Below are 10793 nucleotides of genomic sequence, written 5' to 3'. Positions count from 1 at the left end.
GCAAGGACCACCTCGGGGTTGGGCTCCGCTCCTCCCGAACCCGGTCCGGTCCGGTCCGGTCCGGTCCGATCCTCCGCAGTACCGCCCGCCGCCACCGGGGGCGCTGCCGCGCAGCTCCCGCTCCCCTCCGGCTGATGCAATCCTCACCGCGCCGCTGGGGCGGAGCCTCCTCCCCGGGCCCCGCCTCCCCTCCTCGCCTCTGTCCAATGGGAGGCGTTCTCTCTATGTGACGCAAGGAGGGAGGAGCGGCGCCTGCGCTTTGGCCCCGCCCCGCCCCTCGGGGCTGGCGGCGGCCGCGGGAGGGTGGAGGCGCCGCGTTCGCCCTCGCGCCGCCATTTTGTGTCAGCGCCCGCATCAGGATGGAGCCGAACAGCCGAGAGAGGAGACCGCCCGCTGCCCGCTGCCACCGCTGCCCCGCCGCCCCTCCACGGAGCGCCGCTCGGCAAGCTCGACCGCAACACTGGGAACGCTGAAAAGCGCTCTTGGACCTCCGCTCATGGAGCCGAGCGCACGGGAACGCGTCGGCCCTGAGGCCCGGCTGGGCTTCACCGCGGCCTGGCCTAAGGTGACCGGGCCCAGCGCTGCCTCGGGCGGCGCCTCGCCTCAGGCGAGCCCGCCCTTCTCCTGGCTGCGGCTGATGTCGCAGCTCCTCTCCCCGCTGCCCGCCTTGCTGCAGCGGCTGCTGCCCGGCCCCGCGGTGAGCAGTGCCCTCTGCCCCGCCGCTCCGCAGCCTCCTCCCAAGGCCCCTCAGCTGCCGCTGCTGCTGTCCAAGCCGGACTCCTCGGCGGACTGGACCGAAGAGACTCTGCTGTGGACGGAGGAAACTCTGGAGAAGGGGGGAGAGGGTGAGCGGGAGCCTCCGGCAAGGCTCTGGGGAACCGCGGTGTCCTTCTCGGTACCGCACTTGTACGTGTTGGGTTCATCCCAGGGCCCGGCTTGCTGCTCCGGTAAGAGCCATCTGCCTCAGCCCCTGCGAACCGAGGTCTCGGCCAAGGCCTGGCGAGGCTGCCCGGCCCGGGGCGGGTTGCCGGAGGTTGAGTTTCTCCGCAGCAAGCGTTTGGCTTTCCTCCAGCGCTGGCATTTGGCGAGCGGTACCTTGGCCGTGCCAGACCCCGACCACGGGTATCACAGCCTGGAGGAGGAGCAGCAGAACAAGGGAGTTTGTCAGGCAGAGGTAGGACGCCAACGGGAGCAGCGGTGTGATGCCGGGGAGTTAAAGGGAGCTGAAGAGCCGGGAAGACAACCTGGAGGTGATTCCTTGGAGCAGGAGGGGATAAAGGGTTCAGCTGAAAAGGCACTTGAAGGGGAAGCTTTGAGTGAAGAGGATGAGGATGATGACTCCGAAATAGAGCAAAACCTTCCAGTTTCATCCAGACCTGCCTGTGCGAATAAATTAATAGACTATATCATAGGGGGAGTTTCCAGTGAGGAAGAGAGTGGTGATGACGAGGAGGACTGGGATGAGGATGGTGATGATGATGATGATGGGTTCGACAGCGAAGGGCTCCCCTCAGATTCAGACGCTGCGAGCCAGGACGGGGAAAGGCTTCATCTCTGGAATTCCTTCTACAGTTTGGATCCGTACAACCCTCAGAACTTCACAGCCACCATTCAGACATCTTCCAGTGATCCGGGAAAGGATATGTCAGATGTGGAAGAGGAAGAGGAGGAGGGGGAAGATTCTTCATGGGCAGAGGAATCTTCAGGCTCTCCTAACCCTAGTTCTGAAGAGGAGGAGGATGAGTGGGACTGTAGCAGTGTGGATGAGGCAGAAAACTTGAAACTTTGGAACTCCTTCTGTACCTCAGATGATCCCTATAATCCTTTAAATTTCAAGGCAGCCTTTCAAACAGCAGAGAAAAAAGGGGCACCTGGCTTAAAAGGAGCAGAGAGGCCGAGTTTGGTGGTTTCTGAGTGTAGTCACTTGACTGTCTGTCGGGTGCAGTTGGAAAAACATAACTGTGGGGTCACTGACTTTGCTCCTCAGGGCAGTCTTGCTGGTGAAAAATGTACAACTCCGAAGAGGAAAAAGGTACAGACTTCATTTCTGGGGTTCGGTTTGGGGGTGTTAGGAAAACAAACAAGCAACCCCACATTATGTGCTGTGGTATGTGCATGGGTGAAGTCACTTCTGCCAGGATTCCAGCCATGGCTGTTGGCAAATTATGACCCCATGAGCTTATGGTCTAATTATTAGGTTGAAACGAGTGTGCCTCATCCTTGACATGTGATGATAAATGTTGTAATTCAGTGATGCAGGGCAGATAATTTCTTTCCATTTCTTTTCCGTTTCTTTCCCATTTCTTTCTTTCTTTCTTTCCCATTTCTTTCTTTCTTTCTTTCCCATTTCTGTCTTTCTTTCCCATTTCTTTCTTTCTTTCCCATTTCTGTCTTTCTTTCTTTCTTTCCCATTTCTGTCTTTCTTTCTTTCTTTCCCATTTCTGTCTTTCTTTCTTTCCTTCCCATTTCTGTCTTTCTTTCTTTCCTTCCCATTTCTGTCTTTCTTTCTTTCCCATTTCTTTCTTTCCCATTTCTTTCTTTCCCATTTCTTTCTTTCCCATTTCTTTCTTTCCCATTTCTTTCTTTCCCATTTCTTTCTTTCCCATTTCTTTCTTTCCCATTTCTTTCTTTCCCATTTCTTTCTTTCCCATTTCTTTCTTTCCCATTTCTTTCTTTCCCATTTCTTTCTTTCCCATTTCTTTCTTTCCCATTTCTTTCTTTCCCATTTCTTTCTTTCCCATTTCTTTCTTTCCCATTTCTTTCTTTCCCATTTCTTTCTTTCCCATTTCTTTCTTTCCCATTTCTTTCTTTCCCATTTCTTTCTTTCCCATTTCTTTCTTTCCCATTTCTTTCTTTCCCATTTCTTTCTTTCCCATTTCTTTCTTTCCCATTTCTTTCTTTCCCATTTCTTTCTTTCCCATTTCTTTCTTTCCCATTTCTTTCTTTCCCATTTCTTTCTTTCCCATTTCTTTCTTTCCCATTTCTTTCTTTCCCATTTCTTTCTTTCCCATTTCTTTCTTTCCCATTTCTTTCTTTCCCATTTCTTTCTTTCCCATTTCTTTCTTTCCCATTTCTTTCTTTCCCATTTCTTTCTTTCCCATTTCTTTCTTTCCCATTTCTTTCTTTCCCATTTCTTTCTTTCCCATTTCTTTCTTTCCCATTTCTTTCTTTCCCATTTCTTTCTTTCCCATTTCTTTCTTTCCCATTTCTTTCTTTCCCATTTCTTTCTTTCCCATTTCTTTCTTTCCCATTTCTTTCTTTCCCATTTCTTTCTTTCTTTCCCATTTCAACTTGGAAGTTAAATATTCCTTTCAAGACAGGGGTTTCATTTTCTGTTTGGGGCATAACAGTTCTTATCATCAGAGAAACAGAACTATTTTGACATTAAAAAAATTTCCTCTGGGAAGTACCCATTACGTGTTGTAAATAATGCTGATGAAGTATTTTAGGACCTTTGCATGTGTGTAGTGTAGGTGAGACAAAGCATTGGAAATATTTTAGGGCTTGAAGCCTGCTTGAATTACAAATGTCTTTTGGAGTTGGAAGGTTAACACATGTTACATGTTGTGGGTTAACACATGTTACAGTAAGACAGAACTTTTACAATACATTTTCTAGAATTGCAGTAAATAGTAATAAATTAATCTCATGAGTTGTATAGTGCTACAGATGTATAAGATGGCTTTTCAGGCATAATGTCAGTCTTGCCTGATGTTTTAGACATTTGAATGAGTTATTGATAGCAAACCCAGGTGTAACAAGTCATCAAAACAGAAAAGTTGTATAAAGCTTGCTTCAGCATTCTTACTGTAAATTGTTTGCTCTATTAATTGTGGGCCTGACCTGGAGGTAAACTTCATACCTGGTTGTGCTAGGGCAGGTGGCACTTAATGATTCACCCAAGTTGAATTATTGTATTTTAATTTAAGTGGAAAATACTCAAATAATATATAATATATAATTATAATAATTATAATATAATATATAATAATACTCAAAAAACAGTTTTTGCAAGAAGCTCTTTGTAAGTGACAGCATCTGTCAGAACCACAGCAAGGGATCACTGGTGAGCCCTGGGTAAGCTCATACTGCTGAGACCTAAAGCCCTGTGCAGTGTCAGGGATGCAGACTTTTGTCATTTTTTGACTTGATTTGTTGTTGGACATCATTGACATGGTGAAAGAATGATGATCTGGATGCAATATTCAGTGTCACATTACAGAATCCAATAATTGTGCCCAGGGGTGGCTTAGACTGATGTAAAAAGGATGTAAGGTAGGAACTCACCAAGGGAGAGGCTGATGTAACAGCTCTGTGTGAGGGGAAGCAGATCCTTAATAAGGTTTGTCTGCAAAACAGCAGTGACCAAGGTGTTCCCAGGAAATCTCCCAGTCATTCACCCTGCTCAAACCTTTTCACTCTCTGCCATCTTCCAGGCAAACAGCAGCCATAAAACCTTTCTGGACCTCCCCAGGTTATTTCTGGCCTTTTTTTTTTTTTGCTCCACTGCAGCAAATTCAGTGGAGTCATCTGTAACACCAGTGTTTGGCTTGTCTGAAATAATTGGGCCTAGCCTGAGAGTTGATGGGTGCTGACAGCTTAGTTTGTCCTTCAGTTTTGTGCCTTTTGGATGGCTAAAAGAAAAGCAATACATCATTCAGTAGGAGCTTGAAGCAGTCTGGCTTTTGCTTATCACTCAGCAACAGAAAGACTTAAAGCCTTAATAAAGTAATAGTCTAAATACTGTCCAGTTTACATCCCAAGCCTATAAGCTTGTTTTTCTAAAACAGCTCAGTAGTTCTTAAAAATAGCAAAGAGTGGAAGTTTTAGATGTGTTCTAAAGTCACATGGCTTTAATCTCAATTTCTTTGCATGAACATTAAGTACCCAGGAATTTGATGCCAGCTCTGAATAGATGGGTTTGTTCCACTCATGTGTGGGGAGTGTTGCTTCTTTATATGGAGCAGTCTTGATTTCTTCTCTCATTGCTGAAGTGGAAACTGACTCATCGGGTGACTTCCTAGAGCAATTATTTTTCCTTTTTATTTTTTTTTCTTACGTAAGCTTCAGCAATCAGAGATGTTGGTCAGTAGCATATTTCCAACTTGCAGTGAGTGTCCTGGCATGTCCCACTGAGTAACCTGCTGGAACTGTGTCTGGGTAAGGTCATAACCCAGAAGTGATGTCAGAGAACTGAGAAATTCTGCAGTAGTTTGGGTTCTGCTTTTGTTAAAGGGAGAAGTCAGCATGAAAGTGAGAGCTGGAATGAAATTTACTGGGAGGTGAGACAGAGGAAATACCTGGCAGGAGCTGGTAACAAATCTGAGGCTTTTTGCTATGGAGCATTTAATAATTTCTGCTTAAAATAAAACCAAAGCACTTTGTGCAAATGAATATTAAGCACCTTTTGCATGAGGTTATATAAAGATAATATAAGATTATATGCTTTACTACAATACAATACAAGCAATACAAGAATACAACAATACAAGATAATGCTTTACTAAAAAGACTTTTCTTTTCCAGGTGACCTTCCTTGAAAAAGTTACTGAGTATTACATAAGTGGGGAGGAGGATCGTAAAGGACCCTGGGAAGAGCTTGCTCGAGATGGATGCAGATTCCAGAAACGTATCCAAGAAACAGAAGAAGCCATAGGATACTGCTTCACAACAGAACACAGACAAAAAGTATTTAATAGACTTCAAGAAACCTACTACAAGAGAGATGATCTCTTCTAGCACCTTAAAAGATCTGATAGTTGTGTGACCCTCTTACTCATCAACATCTTCGGAACAAGACGTGGCAGCTGCATGTGCTCTTTTGAAATGAGAAGTGGGATTTTAGCACTTCCCAGTTTGATATTCAGCCAACAAATATGCCCATGAGTGTCCCATTTTGATAGCCAGACAAAACCTTTTGAGTGTCATCAAGGGTAAGGGATGGTATAATTGCATTCCCTTTAAGTAACACTTGAGAAACAGACTGCTTTAGGTTAAATCCATTCCAAAAATGCCTTGTCCTGCCATGTGTGGAGAAGTGGTGAATATTGAGTTGGATTTTTGCACTTTGAAAAAGCAAAACCTATTTTGAAGGAAATATTTATGGAGCTCAGAACCTAGTTATTGCAGTTTTGATTTAAAGTTTCTAGAGGTTTGTGCTACTTTCTTGTGGTTCTCCATTTTCTCTGACTTGTACAAAAGTCTCAACTTCTTTTTGTTTTAGCTAATAACATAACTTCAGTGTGCAAATCATTCATTCCTTCCTTTTAGGATCCCAGTTTTGCATGTAATCTGATGTTTGGGTGTTAATTTAATGCTTTGATGTGTTAATATTTCAGTCTAAGCACACTGGGGGATTTAGGGGGGCTCTGGTGCACTGCCAGCCCTTTGATCTGTCTTTATTTCAATAACACCTTTACCCAGTATTGTTCCAAAATGTGTTGGCTGCTTGTGCATCAACCCCCATTGCTCTCAAGGCAATGAAAGGCCTCACCCTGGTCAACAATTAAAGCTCAAAGGTGCTTCTCAAGGTTGTGGCTGATGGTTTGAGTTTAGGTAGCCATGGGAAGGGAACTTAGGTCCTAGTTCTTTATTTGATCTTTGAGCAACTTGGCCATAATGGATTCTGCTTTCTGAAAAGGGATTGAAGTGGAAAATACTTTGTATTTCTTCTGTCCAATATGCTTGTTCTGGTACTTTTAAAGAGAATTATCTTTGACTTATCAAAATCTAAGCCTACACATTGCTGTGTTCTTTACCAAAAGCCAGTATTAATACCTCTGTGTGTCTGCACTTTCGTTCCTCTAGTACCAAAATTAAAATTTCTCATCTGGGGGCTGCTGTTTGAGGTCCTTGGTGGAAGCAAAACGCTCCTTAATTATCTTCCTAACTTCAAATGTTTCATTGTTTTTTCAGTCAAGATAAAAAAGCAGCATTTGAACATGTGTTTGGACCTGAAGGGTTTTGTGTGGCTGTTACCCAAGCAGGTATGAGGTCAGGCAGGGGAATAAATACCAGACATCAAAGAATTCTTACCTGTTTGCATGAAGTTGCTGGAATAAGTGACTTGCTAATTGGTTCACTGAGCTGACTAGTATTGTTTCCCTTTATTAAGGGACAAACTTTAAAAGAAAAAAAAAAAAAACCTCAAAAAACAACATTTCAGATTTGTCATCTACTAATTACTTTAGTTTTAATTTGAAAAGAAGACTGCAGGTACAGAAGAGCAGAGCTTGACTGAATTTTCTGCTTTATCAGGCCTTCTTTTGGCCAGTGCTTTTAGTTGTCTCAAATTGAGAGGTTTTGGGGTTCTACTTTGTTGCAGGAAGTACAGTCCTGGCCCCTTCCTCTGCTACAAATTAGAAGTATTAAAACTGTGAACTTCAGAGGCTTAAATGTGAACCAGAGTAGAGATGTCCTATAAACCTAAAATACAGCTGAAAGTCAAGCAGAAGTACTTAACATTTACAGAAATATTTACAGAAATATTTACAGACTGGCTGTGCAGCAATGTTATTTTTCATCCCCATGGCACTAAAAAAGAAACTGGATTCTTTTTTCCTACAAAAGATAATTTTGGTTGTGAAGTAGTAATTCTAACCATTCTTCAGCTCCTGTAAAGTAACTTCTAATTTTTAGAAATTCTTTTTTTTTTTGTATTTAAATGTGTCATATTTGATAATGGGTGTTCTGCTTTTTAGTTTAAAAAGAAGTGTGCAGGATGATTGTAGAATTGCAGCTGAAAATGTGTTGACTTGTGGCTGATCAGTAAAGATGCTGTTCATTGCTTGTGGTAAAATACACTCAAGTCATTTTTCCATGACTCTCCTTAGGTTCTTCAAGCTTGGAGAACTTGTTGGTGCTTCAGTTACTCTGGACAACTCACATGGTTTGCTGGTGCTTGTAGGAAGCTTCAGGGTGGTGTGAATTAACACCTGCAAACACTGCTCCCCTGTTTGCAGATCTTGGAAAAGGCTGCAGCTGGAAATGACCAGAAGTGACAGATTGGGTGTAAACTGGATTACAAACTGCTACTTCCCAAGCACTTCTGATGTTTGAGAAATGGCTTTTTTCCAGCCTGCAGTGTCTTAAGCTCCCTTCTAACACTGAATACCTGCTTGGGTCAGCTTTTCCTTCCCTCACACCTCGTGTTTTCAGAGTATCCAGTGTAAGGTGACAGGAAATGAACACTAAACTCATCACCATAAAAAACATCTTCAAGCTATCCTTAGTTGTCACAGTTTTCCCCATAACATACCTTAAAGTGATCATACAGGATTTGTACACGTGTAAGTGCTTTGAGTGAGGCAGTAAAAATAACACTTACTGAACTTTAAATCAAAACTGTAATTACCAGATTTTATTTTTGTATAATTTAGAGAAGTTAGAAAACCTGCAACATTGGCTTTCTACAGATTTTAATTGATTTGTGTCAAGTTTGTTGGGTTTTTATATCTAAAGTTATATTTCTGTACATAATGAAACTATTCAGAACTAATCTGTAAATTGTAATAAAGATATTTGCAAGATAATGCCAAATTGTTTTTATTTGACATCACTCACAGATGTCAGGTAACTGGGAGAAAGCACAGTTGGTGCATGTACCTTCAGCTTTATGGGAATATTAAATATTTATTCCCTTTGTGGTTTCAGAGAGGGTTAAGGTGGTTCAGAAGCAGGCACTCTCCCTTGTGAATTTCCTTCTGAGCCAGTAATTCTGATCATAGAAGCTTCTTGTAGTGATTAAGCCTTTAAATTAAAACACAAAGTGCAATTAGTTGTATTCAAATCAGGTGTTGGCTTGGCGGGAGCTGGGATGTTCATGTTTTGTTGCTCTAATTGCTGCCTGGAGTGGTTTGCAGGCACGGATCAGCTTTTGCAGGAATTCCCAGGGAATGAAGCTGGAATCCACAGTCTGGATGAGGGAGGGTTTGGCTTAAACCAAAACCCTGCTGACAAACTTCCTCCAGAGCAGACACTGGAATGTCATGGGTGTCACATGTGTGTGACTGTGGCCACGGCTTTGGAATCTCTGGGATGGGTCCAAGGGTTGTGGGTTGGTCACATCCCTTCTGGAGTGCTGTGTTGGGAGGAGAGCTTTAAAAGTTAGTGGTGGTTTAATCTGTGCCTGGAGGGAAGGTGCTGGTTTGCTCTTTGCTGCATTTCACCCTGTGCTGGCACTTTTCAACCACCACCCTGCAGGGTTTGTTTCTGTAAGAGAATCCTGGGTAGAAAAGGATTGTGTCAGGGAGTGAGTGTCAGGGAGATGGAGTTAGGCTTTTCTCAGTGGTGACCAGTGATAGGACAAGGGGTAATGGGTGTAAATTGGAGCATAGGAGGTTCAAGTTGAATATCAGAAAAAATTTTTTTACTGTAAGGGTGACGGAGCCCTGGAACAGGCTGCCCAGGGGGGTTGTGGAGTCTCCTTCACTGGAGACATTCAAACCCCACCTGGACACGTTCCTAGGGGATGTACTCTAGGGGGCCCTGCTCTGGCAGGGGGGGTTGGACTAGATGATCTTTCGAGGTCCCTTCCAACCTCTAGGATTCTAGGATTCTATGAAAATTGCTGGAAAAGCATTGTCTGAATTTCTGCAGTACACTTTTGAACTAAGCTGAGTGCAGTGAATGTAATTTGGTTTCTGAAAGTTGTGTTTACCTGTTCTGGCTCTAAAGTCTGCCTTAAAAATTAACAGTAAGCTCTCTCACCCAACAGGAAGAAGTGACAAAGACAGTTCTGTGCTAAATGAAAGCTTCAGTGGATCTGGCAGCTCATCCAGATGCCATCTGGAATGTAGAAATCCTGCTGGGATCTTTTTATTCCATCAGCACTGAGGTCTGTTGTTGGAATTGAGCTGACAATTTATCTGTGTTAGAATAGAATTATTCTTGCTCTGCTGGCTGAATCTTCTCCCTGGGATTTAAGAACTTGTTTGTCAGCAAAGCACACAGGGAGTAAATAAGCTGCAATTTCTGTGAGTCCTTCCTGGCTGCGTCCACTAAAATGCAAATTTGCAAAGTAATGTTGCTGTGGAGCTGGTTTGGTCCCACAAAAGAGAGTTTCTTCTGAAACTGGCAGGCAGGAGGAGGCAAGGACACAGTGAATCACTCCGTGATTGCCATTCAGGGAGAGTCTGCTGCTCCTCAGCCTCGGATATAATCCAAGGTTTATTTCCGTGTGCCTGGTGGTGGGGGGGGAAATGAGGTCTGTTAAAAGCTGCCCATTAATCTTGAGAGTAGAAAGTATTAGAGGCCATTAGGAGCAGGCATCCATCTGCCCCTCCTGCTAACACTGCTGATAAGATTGTCAGCAATAAAAACATTGCTTTGTAGCTGCCCCAGCTGCAGCAGCACATCCTGTATCCATGGGTCCCCCGTGCCTGGCTGTTGTTTTCAGGAGGGTGTTTCCTGGATACCTGAACTGTCTTCATTCTTTCTCTTGCCATCAGTGGGTGTTTGTCTTCCTGAAAAAAAAAAAAAAAAATATATATATATATATATACACAACCCACAATCCAACAAAAAGTTGAAATGCACTCTTTGGGGTATCCAGCTCCTGCAGGTTTGAGGGGATCTTTCTCAGCCCTGTCTACTGCTTCAGGGGACAAACCAGCCCATCAAAGCTGCTGAAGATCAATTCCTGCTGCCTTGAGCACAGACACAGTCTGGATGGTGCCAAACTTCAGCAAATCCAACACACCCGTCTTCGGGGACGGTGGTTGCTGTAGAGAACAGCTGATATCTGCTGAGAAATGGCAGATTCTGCTCAGAAAATAGGGATTTCATTCTGGCTG

General features: G+C 43.8%; 1 protein-coding gene across 1 annotated transcript; it reads left to right on the top strand.

Annotated features, from left to right (window-relative positions):
• Positions 1-56: 56 nt before the first annotated feature.
• On the top strand, positions 57-6728 carry PPP1R15B (protein phosphatase 1 regulatory subunit 15B). The gene is made up of 2 exons (XM_071768453.1): positions 57-2032; positions 5527-6728. Exons 1-2 carry the CDS (start codon positions 497-499, stop codon positions 5737-5739), a joined length of 1749 nt encoding a protein of 582 aa, XP_071624554.1. The 5' UTR covers positions 57-496; the 3' UTR covers positions 5740-6728.
• Positions 6729-10793: the final 4065 nt, after the last annotated feature.

This window comes from Heliangelus exortis, chromosome 25, assembly GCF_036169615.1.
Source record: "Heliangelus exortis chromosome 25, bHelExo1.hap1, whole genome shotgun sequence".
Lineage (NCBI taxonomy): Eukaryota > Metazoa > Chordata > Aves > Apodiformes > Trochilidae > Heliangelus > Heliangelus exortis.
The sequence above is the reverse complement of the archived record's forward strand: the minus strand, read 5'-3'. Positions and strand labels throughout refer to the sequence as shown.

Excerpts from the sequence above, each read along its gene's own strand:
- PPP1R15B (XM_071768453.1), top strand. The coding sequence starts at position 497 with ATGGAGCCGAGCGCACGGGAACGCGTCGGCCCTGAGGCCCGGCTGGGC. Across the intron at positions 2,033-5,526 it reads CAACTCCGAAGAGGAAAAAG|GTGACCTTCCTTGAAAAAGT; the intron begins GTACAGACTTCA and ends TTTCTTTTCCAG.